At 49.4% G+C, this 14,878-nt stretch overlaps 1 protein-coding gene across 1 annotated transcript; it reads right to left on the bottom strand.

Moving 5' to 3' along the window:
* Positions 1-267: 267 nt before the first annotated feature.
* LOC120653978 lies at positions 268-642 on the bottom strand. Its single transcript, XM_039931623.1, has one exon. The coding sequence runs from the start codon at positions 640-642 to the stop codon at positions 268-270; it is 375 nt and encodes a 124-aa protein (XP_039787557.1).
* Positions 643-14,878: the final 14,236 nt, after the last annotated feature.

Genomic DNA, 14,878 nt, shown 5'->3' with positions numbered 1-14,878 from the left:
GAGATCCAAGGAGTGCTCAGCCTCTTCCGTCAGTAAGCCTGGCATGTCAGAGGGCTTTCATGCGAAGATGTCCCAGTTGGCACAGAGGAAAGAGGTGAGTGCGAGTTCCTATGCGGAACTGAGCTCGGCCCCGATCAAGGCGGTCTTGTCGGGGTAGTCGTGCCTGAGGACGATTGCCTTTGTCTGGCTATCAGGGTGCAGCTGGGACTTTGATGCCAAGTCGTTAGAAGGTATCCGAAGCTGATCCTTCGCGAGGTCCTTTGCCGCCTAGGTGACTAGGGCCTGGTTGTTGCTCCTCTCCATGGCTTCGGAGGTGTTGATGTTCTCCGTCTCACAGGAGTGAGACGTTTGGATGTCGCCGTGGATGGAGAGGACTTCGTTCGGAGCCGGCATCTTTAGGAGAAGATACATGTGGTTTGGGATCGCCATGAACTTTTGCGAGAGCTGGTCTCCCGAGTATGGCGTGGTAGAAGGTCTCGAATGGCGCCACCTCTCGAAGATGATGGACTCGGTTCTGTAGTTATCCCGGGTGCCGAAGGTGACCGGGAGGGTGACCTTGCCAACCGGAGTCGAGCTAGCACCCGGGATGATGCCGTAGAAGGCCTGGTCCGAGGGGACCAGCTTGGTCATGTCGAAGCCCATGTCTTCCAGGGTCTTGGCGAAGATGATGTCGAGGGCGCTACCGCCATCGATGAGCACCCTGGCCAGACGGATATGGCGGATCACCGAGTTCACCACGAGAGAGTAAGCACCCGACCTGGGTAGTTGTACCCAGTGGTCGCATCGGTCGAAGGTGATCGAGATCTCCGACTAGAGGAGGGGCTCAACTGGGTGCCTGAACACCGAGTTGGCGTCGCAGTTGTGCAGCTTGATGCTGCGCCGGCAGGACGGCGCGCTGGAGCCTCTGAAGATGATGTCGACCGCCCGTTCTTCCTCCAGGAAGGTGCCGGGTGATATGTTGCCTTGCTCATTGTCATCGTCTTGCCTGGGCGAGTGGTTTCTACGGCTGCGGCCATGGGAGCTTCTGGAGCTACCCGGCCTATCGCGGTCGTCAAGCCTGGGTCGCTTGGGCTCCTCTGGGGTGATGCTGTTGGAGAGGGCGCGGCACTCGCGCGCCGTGTGGTTGGCGTCCTTGTGCCAAGGGCACTTGGCGTCGAGAATCCTATCAAGCTCCTTCTGGTTGAGGGAGGTGCGCTGCTAGGGCCGATCGGCGACGGCGACAGTGTTGTCAGGGCCATGCTTGCGCTCGCGGGCCTTGGACGACTCGACGAGGTCATGGTTCATGCTGTGTCGTGGAGGACGATCACAGCCTGGACACGCCAAGTCGTCGTCCCTTTGGCAAGGACGATCGACGGGGTCGCGACGGTCCTTGTGGCAACGGTGTGCACGCTCGGCGTCCTCCATGTCGGCATGCTTATTGACAACGGCCATCTTGTCGGAGATGGTCTTGGGGTTGCTCTCGAACATCTTCCTCCATAGTTCGATGCTATGGAGGCTTTGGTGGAAGTGGTAGATCACATCCCTGTCATCAACCTCCGTAATGGTGTTACAGTTAGCAAAGTACCTTTTGATGTAGTCATGTAGGGACTCGAAGAGAAGCTGCATAACGCTGCCCAGATCCCATCTAGTTTTGGGACCCGGGTAGGCTGCCTGGTAGTACTGAACGAAGGCAGCGCAGAGATCCTGCCAGCAGGAAGGGATTCAAGCTAGTTGAGTGCCTGACGGCTCATCATCACCGGGAAGTACACCGCCATAATGTCGTTATTGCCGCTGACAGCTCGGACGGCGATGGAGTAGGTTCGCAGCCACGTCTTAGGGTCAGATTAGCCATCAAATTTCTTGATGCTGACCGGCTTGAAGGTCGCGGGCCACTGGATGGCTCGCAACCTGTTGGAGAAGGCGGAGAAGCCATCGTGGTCGTCCGTTGGGTTGTGGTCATTGCCGCGAGGTTGATGATCGTGGTTGTTGCGGTTGGCGCCGGGTGCGCTGAGCTCCTCGTCAAATCGGCGATGTCGCTCCCGCTCGGCGTCGTCCTGCTAGCGATGATGGTTGTTGATGCGAGGTCGAAGATCGCGGCGGTTGAGGCAGTTGCGAAGATCCAGCTGGTCGACCTCCTCGTCGCGGCGATGGGGGCATACCGAGCAGTTGGAGCTTGACTGCGCCCAGTAGTTGGAGCACTCCTTCCTCAAGCCCTAAGTCTGGGCTACTGCAATGTGGAGACGAGCACGGGCTTTTGCAATCTCAGGAGTTTGAGGAAGGCCCTCGAATACCTGGAACACGGCGGCCATGTTTGCGGATGGCACGGCAAATACTTCATGGCCGTCGTAGTCCTAGACGAACTCGTTCTCGAGGTTCCTGGGCCTTGGTGGAGATCCATGCCTTCGTCCAACCCGGGGGTTGCAATGCTCGTAGTTCTCGAGATCTTCTTCGCCCTAGCGGATGAACTCCTCATTAGCCCAGCGACCGACACGAAGGTCATTGCGGTTAAGGTGATCTGCCCACTGTTGGTCATCCTCGCCGTTGAAGGTCTCGGAGTCTAGCAAGATGACCGAGATCTAGTGCCGGCCGACAGGGCTGTTGCGGTTGGGTGGGAGGGTGAAGACAGCGACCTAATATTCGGCCTCAGGATGTGAGGGCGAATCAGATCGGATCTATTCCGAGTTGCAATGATCCAACTCGGTGATGTGCAAGTTACCCATGCGTACTCGAACCTGATCCGAGTACACCTCCGAGTTGTTGCGAAGTCCGTAGAGTGCGGATGCCGAGTCACCTGGACGACCCAGCATGCTCTCGCCGAGTTGGATGTACTCGGCGATGGATCTGGTAACACGATCTATTCCAGAGAATAGATCGGTGTTTGAGATGACAGGGCGAGGCATTTGTTGGGTATTTTAGAGATGCGAATTAGATCCGCAAGCGCGTGGATACCATCGTAGCTTTCACTCGTGAGTATTCAAGGGTATCGTATCCACAGGGAACGTGTGTGCACTAACTCCTAACTCAGTCGGTCCAAGGACACACCAAGATTAGGTGGCACGGCTAGAAAGGATTCTTGCGGTAGCCCTAAAGATGAGTTAAAGGTCGATCTCTCGGGTAAGACTCGCTTCGGGCACCGGCTTACCCCTGAAATGGTCAGGAGACTCCGGCCAACAGCTCTACGCTATATCCGAACGTGGAGGGCTACTAAGGACTAACAGTGCTGTCACCACCTACGGCCTACCTCACAGACCGTGGGATATAAGGCAAACGAAGGTAACCCTTAGCCTAGACACCACGCCCTATGCTACTGATTACTACTGTAGTCTAACTACGTCTGATATCCCGCAGCAAACTACAGCACTCCGTATAAATATGGAGTGACAAACCCGCGAGTACGATAACTTATCTCACCTATACGAAAGTACTATGCAATACAAGAATCATAAATACTAACTTGCTCATACCAGAGGAAGCCAGCATCCGTAGAGGTACAAGTTGGAGAAGAGCGCGGACAGGCCGGCGCCCCTCCGAACTACTCCTCACCCTCCTGCTAATCTAAGCACTAGACTAGGCAGCGCCACGCCTTTGCAATGGAGCTCTACATCTCTTGTGTGGTGTGTTGAATGGAGTGCTCTCCTCTTCCTTATGTGGCCTCTCCAAAGGTGGATCCGCGGTTAGACTCGCGAGGTGGTACTATACACGTCCGGGATAGATGTAGGGGAGCCGTGGGAGACTGCTGGAGATAGATGGGCCTGCTTTGGCCCACTAGGGGGTCGGACGACCCATTAGGTCGGCTGAGCACAAATGGCGCTCCCCTGGGCATGCCTTCCTCTGGTCAGCTAATAGTTGGGCCCTGGTCTTGATCCTTGGGTGCATCTTGCTTGTCGTGCCCATTTCGTCTAGTTTGTGGGCCCTTCTTGTAAGTGAAACACAGCTGCAAGATATTCTGTGCATTTCTTCTGTGTTCACTTGTGTTTTCCTCATTTTACAGATGTGGGTGCCTGCAAATGATAATTCACCAAAACTCGTGGAATTCGATTAGTCATAATCCCTATAACTAAGTTTGGTGATTATTGATCTTGAAAAGCTGCAGGAGTTGACAGCTGATTTTAGGACTTAATAGCCGTCAACAACACCCCCACACTTAGCCTTTGCTCGTCCTCGAGTGAAGGAGAAAGGACTAAGTTGGATGCCACTCCGTGGATGTAACCTGCATACAAGTTATTCCAAGCTTCCTCCAGTCTTATGAACTTTGAAGTGGCTACCATACTTTCTTAGGTAATTGAAGAATGGAACAATGCAGACTTCAGGTCCCTAGCTCTTCTTCATTAGAAACTTGGGTTTTATATTTTGAAACAATAGAATAGTCTTGCTCCTCAAATTAACCTCTCAAATTACTCTTTTTTGTATCAGATCCTCACCAAGGCAAAGTTGTTGCCTTCTTTTCTCCTATCATCTAATTAGGCTTATGTGGTGCTTAGGGTAGGAGTAAAGAGGCATGTTTGCTTTGCTTATATTGCTAAGTCAAAAACATGAATCCAACCAGAAACGAGTCATACACTCTGATCAAGATGTGCAAGTGTGTGGGATTTTTTTTTGAGGGTGGATGAACTCCTTTGCATGATCCATCTCTCTTCTTTATTTTCCATGGATGTGGACTATCTTTCTCTTTTTTTCTTTTTGACATGCCTTGTGGGCATGTGGCATACCTTCTTTGGGTATGCATCTTTCTTTTCTTTTTTTTTATCTTTTTTTTCTAACATGCCTTTTGAGCATGTGGCATACCTTCTTTGGGTATGCATCTTTTATTTCTTTTTGCATAGTCCACATCCTTGATGGTCACTTTAGAGAGAAAGAGTCATGATATATCATGGAGTTTTATTTTGTGAGTGGATGGAAATGCTTGCTATCTGTGAGTGGACGTGTACATGATCTTGAACATGAGAATATGACAAGTCTCTAACAAGTGTCAAAGAATTTGACAAAACTCAAAGCAAAGTCAAACTGCATATGAAGGTTTGAGCATGAACATCTAACTTTGGCTTTGGTAGGATTTCATTATTTTGAGGAGACAAGCTGTTGATGAATTTTTTTTTGAAAAGAAATCCCAAGTACTTTGCAAGGAAGAGCATGGTTCCATTCATCCATTCATATCACATTAGTCAATTACTTAGATAGCATGGGGTCCCTATGAGGATATATGTTCACAAGAACTTGAAAGAATGCAAGGAATAAAGAGTATGCAAGTTTATTCATGGAAGCGCATGGAGTGCACAAGGCGAATTGGCATAGGTTCATTGAGTTTAATTTTAGTGATCAGCATGCAATTTGTTTAAACTCAAGAAATAGGGAGTTTGAGGGTAGTGTTGAACAAACCATCGTTTGTTGAGGAAGAAGAGGGAATTGCCCTTATCAACAGCGTGCTGGACTATCGATGTTGTGCAACATGTTGGGAGAGAGATCTCAAACGAGTTTGCATTTGATGATTTTGAGAGATCTCCCCCACACTTATTCTTGTACCTATTTTTATTCAAAAGAAAAACAAAGGTGGAAACAAAAAGGACCCTACCAATTTTGAACACCGGGGAGTCTAAACTTTATTCAAATAAAAGTGAGAAGTGCTTGAAGCACCTGATTTTATTTTATTTATTTTTGTGAAGATAATCCGGGCTACCTCCCGGTAGTGCTTGGTTTATGGTCCCAAGCTCGACCATGGGGATTCATCCTGCAGCTGTTAATGTTGATGAGGTTCCCAACTTCACCACCATTTATGGATTTATCGTTATTCAAGCTGCAAGGTTAGTGCACAAATACAACATCGAGCCCTGCATAGATATTATGATAAGAAAAACCAAATACAACCATCCAAAAGAGCGTTAACCCTCAGATGATCGTAAGACTCGCAGCGACTTGGCACAAAAGACCACGGAGATGTCAAGGATGAGCATGATCTTTGTGATGAAACTTCATGCTCATGGAGTGAGTGGCTTGATCTCCGGATAGAGAAACTCAGGAATGTTCATGGCCTCATAGTGAAAGAGGATGTGTAACTCTGTGGGCCAAATGAACAATTCCGAGTTTGGGTCATGAGGGAAATGAATTTCTTTCAACTCATCCCCTACTTAGGTGGAAAGCCTCAAATTTCATCAAAGATGAACGTGGTAGCAAAGCAATCCATCCTAAGCTTCCAATAGAAGTTCATTTGATAGGAAGGGTGAACATAACTTCGATTGGGCATCAATCAAAATTAAGGATTAAGAAATGAACATTGATTCACTTGATTTGATTGGCATCGATCGATAATCGAGGATATGAATGTGAATTTATTTCACTCAATTCGATCGGTAAGGCGTGAGGGTGAATCTTGCAGCCGGATGAGGAACTAAGTCCAGAGAGGATAGCTCTAAATACTCACCCCAAAGGGATGGAAGGTGTGTACGAGGATAACCTTCCAAGGGTAGTCGAGGTAGAGGTAGAGATAAGAAAAGCAAAAAGATACGAGGATAGAATGGGTAGCAGGGGTGAAGGTAGAGCTAAAGAAAGAGAAAATATTTTTTTTGTTTTTGAAAAATATACGAGGACCAACTAGGTTCGAAGTTAGAACAGCAACCGTTCCCCGGCAACGGCGCCAGAAAGCATGTTGGGTATTTTAGCGATGCGAATTAGATCCGCAAGCGCACGGATACCATCATAGCTTTCACCCGTGAGTATTCAACGGTATCGTATCCATAGGGAACGTGTGTGCACTAACTCCTAACTCAGTCGGTCCAAGGACACACCAATATTAGGTGGCAATGCTGGAAAGGATTCCTGCGGTAGCCCTAAAGATGAGTTAAAGGTCGATCTCTCGGGTAAGACTCGCTTCGGGCACCGGCTTACCCCTAAAATGGCCAGGAGACTCCGGCCAACGGCTCTACGCTATATCCGAACGTGGAGGGCTACTAAGGACTAACAGTGCTGTCACCACCTGCGGCCTACCTCACAGACCGTGGGATATAAGGCAAACGAAGGTAACCCTTAGCCTAGACACCACGCCTATGCTACTGATTACTACTGCAGTCTAACTACATTTGATATCCCGCAGCAAATGATAGCACTCCGTATAAATACGAAGCGATGAACCCGCGAGTAAGAGAACTTATCTCACCCATACGAAAGTACTATGCAATACAAGAATCATAAATACTAACTTACTCATACAAGAGGAAGCCAGCATCCGTAGAGGTACAAGTTGGAGAAGAGCGCCGACATGCCGACGCCCCTCCGAACTACTCCTCACCCTCCTGCTACTCTAAGCACTAGCCTAGGCAGCGACACGCCTTTGCAATGGAGCTCTACATCTCTTGTGTGGTGTGTTGAATGGAGTGCTCTCCTCTTCCTTATGTGGCCTCTCCAAAGGTGGATCCGCGGTTAGACTCGCGAGGTGGTACTATACACGTCCGGGATAGTTGTAGGGGAGCCGTGGGAGACTGCTGGAGAAAGATAGGCCTGATTTGGCCCACTAGGGGGTCGGCTGAGCCCAAGTGGTGCTCCCCTGGGCCTGCCTTCCTCTGGTCAGCTAATAGGTGGGCCTTGGTCTTGATCCTTGGGTGCATCTTGCTTGTCGTGCCCATTTCATCTAGTTTGTGGGCCCTTCTTGTAAGTGAAATACAGCTGCAAGATATTCTGTGCATTTCTTCTGTGTTCACTTGTGTTTTCCTCGTTTTACAGATGTGGGTGCCTGCAAATGATAATTCACCAAAACTCATGGAATTCAATTAGTCATAAGCCCTATAACTAAGTTTGATGATTATTGATCATTAAAAGCTGCAGGAGTTGACGGCTGATTTTAGGACATAACAGCCGTCAACAGCGTTGCCCTGGGGTGAACAATTGGAGGATCGTTGATGTCGAGGTGCTGGTGGGTGGGTTCCGGGGAACCGTAGTTTTCGGGAAACTAACAAGGTGAAGGAGAATCCAGCGTTGGCGGAGAAGAAGACGCCAGATCTTGATGCCATCGAACTCGCTGCAAGGACTCTTGAGAAATCTCCCCTACCTGGCGCGCCAACTGTCGGATTGCTCATCTGGCAAGTCCACCAGGGGTATGCCCGGCGGTAGATTTGTAGGTCAAGCGGGGATTCCGGAACCAAGAGCTAGATGGTTGCTGACGGAGGTACATCCGGGTACCACCCAGCCGACTAGTTATCTCCTGACTGGGTACCTACTCGGCCAGGACTACTCTGCACGACTACCCGGCGGACAGGCACTCGGCTGGACGTTGGAAGGTTCCTCTGAGGATCAGGATCAAGGTGCAGATATGGATTCTGGATATCTAGGGATCTCCACCAACCTAATTCCATGTAACAACCCGAGTATATATCCTCCCTTACTTGTAACCCATGGCACTTGGCCTATAAAGGTGCCGTGAGGAGACCCATAGAATGCATCTGCATCAATTCATCTCTCATCGTCAAGCTCATATAATACACACAACACAAGACGTAGGGTATTACGCTCCCGAGCACCCTGAACCTGTCTAAACCCTAGCGTCATCTCGCAACCATTTGACTCTTGGCTCCGGAATCCCCCCTTCACCTACAAATCTACCGCCGGGCATACCCCTAGTAGACTTGCCGGATAAGCAATCCGACAATTGGTGCGCCAAGTAGGGGAGATTTCTCAGGAGTCCTTACAGCGAGTTAGATGGCATCAAGATCCGGTGTCTTCTTCTCCGCCAACGTCAGCATCCAGATGGAGGCCACCGCCGGATTCTCCTTCACCTTCGGTAGTTTCCCAGAAACTACGGTTCCCCGGAACCCACCCACCAGCCCCTCGAGCACCGAGAGCGGCAACTCCACCAATGTCATATCTGATCTAACAGCGCAGAGCTCCATCGTTCGTCGAGTTTTTGAACTCGACATCAACGATCCTCCGATCGTTCGCCCCATGGCAACGCGTCCACCTGTTATCTCCAATACCGATCTAATCTCAGGAATAGATCACGTTAACAGATCCATTGCCAAGTGCATACAACTCAGCGAAAGCGTGCTGGGTCGTCCAGGCGACTCGGCCATCGTGCCACACAGGCTCCGCAACAACTCTGCGGTGTACTCAGATCAGGTCCGAGTACGCATGGGCAACCTGCGCATCACCGAGTTGGATCAGTCCGACTCGGAGCGGATCCGATCTGATTCAACCTCATCCCCTGAGGCTGAATACCAGGTCGCTGTCTTCACCCTACCGCCGAACTGCAGCAACCCCGATGGCCGGTGCCAAATCTCCGTCATCTCGCTGGACTCCGAGTCCCTTCACCGGCGAGGACGACCAATAGCGGGCGCAGCGTCTTCACTGCAATGCCCTTTGCGCCGATCGTCGGGCCAACAAGGAGGTCATCTAGCGAGCCGAGGATGATCTCGAAAACGCCAAGCGCCGCAACCCCCGGGTTGGATGGAGGTGTCCATCTCCATCGAGGCCCAATAACCTCGAAAATGAGTTCGTCCTTGACTACGACGGACACCAAGTCTTTGCCACACCAACTGCCAACATGGCCGCCATTCTTCAGGTATTCGAAGGTCTTCCTCAAACTCTCGAAATCAAAAAAGCTCGTGCTCATCTCCATATTGCAGCAACCCAGGCCCAGGGCCTGAGGAGGGAGTACTCCAACTACCGAGCGCAATCGAGGTCCAACCGCTCGGTATGCCCCCATCGCCGTGACGAGGAGGTTGACCAGCGGGATCTCCGTGATTGCCTCGACCGCCGCGATCTTGGACCTCGCATCGACAACCGTCATTGTGAGCGAGATGACGCTGAGCGGGAGCGACGTCGCCGTTATGACGAGGAACACTGTCGACGTCGCAGCAACCATGATTGTCGACCCCACGGCAACGACTACAAACCAACAGACGACCTCGACGGCTTCTCCGCCTTCTCTGATAGGTTGCGAGCCATCCAGTGGCCCGCGATCTTCAAGCCGGTCGGCATTGAGAAATTCGATGGCGAGTCCAACCCCAAGACATGGCTGCACACCTACGCCATCATTGTCCTAGCTGCGAACAGCAACAACGACATCATGGCGGCTTACTTTCTAGTGATGATGAGCCGCCAAGCACAGAACTGGCTCGAATCCCTTCCTGCCGGCTCGATCAACTGCTGGCAGGACCTCTGCACTGCCTTCATCCAGTACTATCAGGCAGCCTACCCGGGACCCAAAACCAAATGGGATATGGGCAGCGTCATGCAGCGTCCCTCCGAGTCCTTGCAACCCCAAGACCGTCTCTGACATGATGGCCATCGTCAACAAGCATGCCGACATAGAGGACGCCGAGCGTGCACACCGCCGCCACAAGGACCCACGCGACCCCGTTGATCGTCCTCGTCAAAGGGATGATGACCCGGCACGTCCAGGAGGCGATCGTACTCCATGACACCGCAAGAATCGCGACTGTGCCGAGTCGCCTAAGGCCCGTGAGTGCAAGCGCGGCCCCGACAACACCGTTGCCGTCGCCGACCGGCCCCAGCAGTGCACTTCCCTCGACCAGGAGGAACTCGACCGGCTCCTCGACACCAAGTGCCCCTGGCACAAGGACGCCAACCACACGGCGCGCGAGTGCTGCGCCCTCTCCAACAGCGTCGCCCCAGAGGAGCCCAAGCGTCCAAGGCTAGACAACCGCGATAGGCCGGGTAGCTCCAGAAGCTCCCGTGGCCGCGGCCCCAGAAACCGCTCGCCCAGGCGAGGCGACGACAACGAGCAAGGCAACAGATCACTCGGTACCATTTAGGAGGAAGAACGGGTGGTCAACATCATCTTTGAAGGCTCCAGTACTCCATCCTACCGGCGCAGCACCAAGCTGCATAACCGCGATGTCAACTTGGTGTTCAGGCATCCGGTTGAGCCACTTCGCTGGTCGGAGATCCCGATCACCTTCGATCGTCGTGACCACTAGGTGCACCTACCCAGGCTGGGTGCTTACCCCCTTAATTAGGAGTTCCTGCTTAGCGGCAATCATATCCGTCTCCTTGATGGTATGCATGCCCTTTGTGCAGGGTTGGAGTTGTTCATCGCTCCACCCCTAATTGGAGACCATCTTATCGACCAATTCTTTTGCTTTGGCTATGGTCAGGTCGAGAAAGGCTCCTTCAACAGAGGCATCCATGTTGGCTCGAGATGTCATTGTGAGCCCGTTGTAGAAGATTTGAAGGACGAGCCACTCATCCATGCCGTGGTGAGGACAGGACAGGCCAGGATGTATTCCTGCAGCCTTTCCCAAGCTTCTGGGATGGATTCCATCCCCATCTGCTGGAAACTTGAAATTCTTCTGTGCAGGGCATTTGTTTTGCCTAGCAGAAAGAATTTAGCGAGGAACGCCTTGGAGCATTTGGCCCAGGTGTCGATGTCCTTTTCCTTGTAAAACCACTATTTTGCCTTCCCTAGGAGGGAAAAGGGAAACAGACGAAGCTTGATTGCATCGGCAGTGACACCTCGTATGACAACGGTGTCGCAGAGCTCCAGAAAAATCTGCAAATGAGCATTTGCGTCCTCATTTGGCTTGCCACAGAATGGGCTAGCCTACACCATGTTAATGAGGCTTGATTTGAGCTCGAAGTTCACGTCCCCGACGTTGATGTTGGGGGCCAGTGGCCACATTAGGTGGAGGGGACGGAGAACTCGCCGAGAGTCTTTCCAGCCATAGCCTTAGGAACAAGTGGTGCTTCCTGAATGGGTTCCTGTGCCATTAGGATGGCGAGAGGAAGAATGACGCGAGGTCGTGCCCTTCTCACGAGCCTCTCTGGATTGTCTGTGTAGTTTTTCGGTAGGGACAAACCAGTCATACACTACCCCTGTCTTCTTTCAAATCAAAAATAAAAGAAGACATAAAGTGACATTAGCCTGAAAGAGTAAAGACTATATCCTGAGTACAAAGCCTAAGTTAATATCAGCACAATAACTTTGTTCACATGCTGTCCCCGGCAACGTGTGACAATCTAGGTTTTAGGGGTTAAAAATAAAATTTTTGTGTTGTTTTAAAATTTTAAACCATGATTTCTAGAGCGAGGGTATTTTTGGAAAAATGCAAAGACCTTTTTACAAAATAAATTTTCAAAAGGCAAAATTTCAAAATTTATGAGGGGTTAAAATGCACATTTTTTCACTTTTACCCTCATAAAAAGATGTATTTATGCTTAAGGCTACCCTTGCAATTTTAAAACTTAAGTGTGTTCTTTTGCATTTTAAAAGATTTGGTGGATTTTAAAATAATTTCAAATCCTTTGATCTAGTAAAAATTTGCACAACAGGAAAGTTGTAGATGTTAAAATGTTACACATCTTTCATATTGAACACTTTTTCATTTGAGCCCTAGATCAACGGGAAATTTTACTTTTCATTTTAACCCCTGGAATTTTGGAAAATATCAAAACCACCCTTCCTATTCATCTTCTTCCTCTCCTCTCTGCTGAAACAAAGTGCCGCCCCGCCGTTGATCCTTGCCGTCGCCGCCGGTTTTCCCCGCCCGCTGGCTGCCCCACGCCAACTCCACGCGCCACGTAGGAATGCTCCGCCGTCTTTTCCTCATCTCTGCTGCACTCCCGCATGCACGCCACGCTGCCTAGAGCACCCGCCGCCGGGTCTCCCAACTCTGGCGAGTTCAAATCCACAGCACCGCCCTCAGCTTCGCTTCCCCAAACCACCTTCCGCCCCCACGTGTCGCAAACAAGTCCCCGCCGCCTTTTACCCCACCCTTGCTGGCCATCTACACTCGCGCCACGCCACCGCGCCCCGCCAGACCGCCGGCCGCCGTGGATTGCCTTGCCCACCGCTGATTTCGCCTCCCTAACGAGCCTATCTCCTTCTGGAACTTCTCCTCGTTCTCATCCCCTTCCAATCCTGTCCTATAAATAGCCCAGCCGAGCCATCCTCGCCGGCACATCTCCGCCGCCTCTCTTTCTTCTCCGGCGAGCTTCTGCTCCCCGTGGATCCGCCGCTCCAGTGCTTCCCCAACCTTTCCAAACACCCCAACAGCTTCACCCTGCGCCAGCGCAGCTCACCAGCCTCTCCTCCCGGCCAATCCATCATCGGAGCACCGCCGTCACAGTTCATCTCCGCCGCCGCACCACTGTCCTTCACCGACGAGCCATCTCCGGGCATCCCGAACCCTATCCAAGTACACCAATAGGTGCGCCGTGACCTCCTCTCGCTCCCTAGTGCCTTTCTTCTCGCCGCTAGCAACCCCTTCACCGAAATCTGGCGATCCCCTTCCTCACTGTCCCCTTCCATGGCGCCAAGGGCCCAATTGCTTTAACTAATTTCTTTCCAAGGTCCTTATTGCAAAGTTTTCATAACCTTTCAAACCCTTTTTCAGTGAACTTTCAAAATTCATAGAAATTCATAGAAAAATTAGAAAAATGCCAAATTAATTTTGTTATGTTCCTCTTACCTAGATCTATAACTTTGGCTACTAAAGTTTGTATGAAACTTTGTATTTTGTGCTCTCATTTATTTGTTAGCAAATGAATGTTTTATTTATATCTATTTAATTATAGCCTTGTTATGCTTAATTTTTGGAACCTAGCATCTTTTTGCCATAAATAGTCTTGTGTGAAATTTGTGACTCAAATGCTTGATTTTTGCTTGTTATTTCATGTGTTTTATTTTAAATTCTTGGAAATTCATGGTTTATTTATATCTCATGTTCCAATATTGTGTTGTTTGTGATCTTTGGACCATGTGTTATCTATGCCATGAGTAGGGTTGTATAAATTTTGTAGACTCAATACTAGCCTCTAGCATTAGTTCTTAAATATTTTGATATATAATGCTTGATTCATGTTTATTTTGTAAAGCTTGTTCCTGTTAGTTTTTGTAGCTGAAATTTTTATGCTAGACTCTACTAGCCATGTGTAAGCTTTGGTAATTTTTGCAGCAATAATAGCTCTGTCTAGCACTAGGTTTAAATTTATACTTGTTTGATAATTATTTCATTCAGACAAGTTCTTGCTTATATTCTTTAAGATTTCTTTTTAAAATTCTTTTTATTGTTTGTTGTGTGAAAATAAAAACCTCTTTTCAATGATATTTTATGGAGTTTATTGTATTCCCTTTTACTCTATAAATGATTGCCCAGTAAAGTAACACTTTTAAGCTTAGTCTTAAATGCTTACTTTATTGGATAACAACTTTTAGCGAAGGAAAGCTATACTTAAGCACTTCACTAATTTCGAGTACTGCATTGCATATAGAAACGATATCACTAGTCGACGGAATCTACGAACTATTCCAGGAACCAGACGAGGATACTTCTGAAGTCCAAGTCAACATTACGAAAGATAACGAAGGCTTGAAAGTGAACCCGGAATCCGAAAGTGAACTACATGAAGTCCAATCAACATCGCAGAACTAACTGAAGTCCCGAACTTAGGTTCGGAAGAGCTAAAGCTTATTGACTCTATAGATACCAATAAAGGCAAGCCTCGGTGCATAATCCTATTATTTCAAATTATGTCACTTGTGGTTTTTATTTATTTGTGCATTTAAGTTATTGGAGTTGAATGAAAACCTTAGATGCATAATTCTAGGTGCCTATTATTTGAACACTAGAAACAGAATTCGACTAGATGCTATGCTAATAGGACTGGTAAAAGTCGAGTGATTGCCTGTCACTCGCGAGCTTTAAAGGAATTGGTTGTTTCCTTTTTACAATCACTATAAGGACCATGGACAGATTGGGTTACTAGTTTCAACTAGTTTCATGGTGGAAATCCGTCTGTGTAGATGAAATTTTGCTAAGGCCGCAGTGTGTGGTAGTGTTGATTAGGCGTTTGAAAGTACTAGCCACATGCCGTAAATATGGTACGCGGCAAGCCTAGTAACCAATTGGCCCGGCAAGTGGACATACCCCCCCCCACTCTCTCTTAGGATAGGATA

This window comes from Panicum virgatum, chromosome 1K, assembly GCF_016808335.1.
Source record: "Panicum virgatum strain AP13 chromosome 1K, P.virgatum_v5, whole genome shotgun sequence".
Classification (NCBI taxonomy): Eukaryota; Viridiplantae; Streptophyta; class Magnoliopsida; order Poales; family Poaceae; genus Panicum; species Panicum virgatum.
This window is presented reverse-complemented; position numbering and strand designations above follow the sequence as displayed.

What these genes read in the sequence shown, in the direction of transcription:
- LOC120653978 (XM_039931623.1), bottom strand. Translation starts at nt 642, where the DNA reads ATGGGCTTCGACATGACCAAGCTGGTCCCCTCGGACCAGGCCTTCTAC.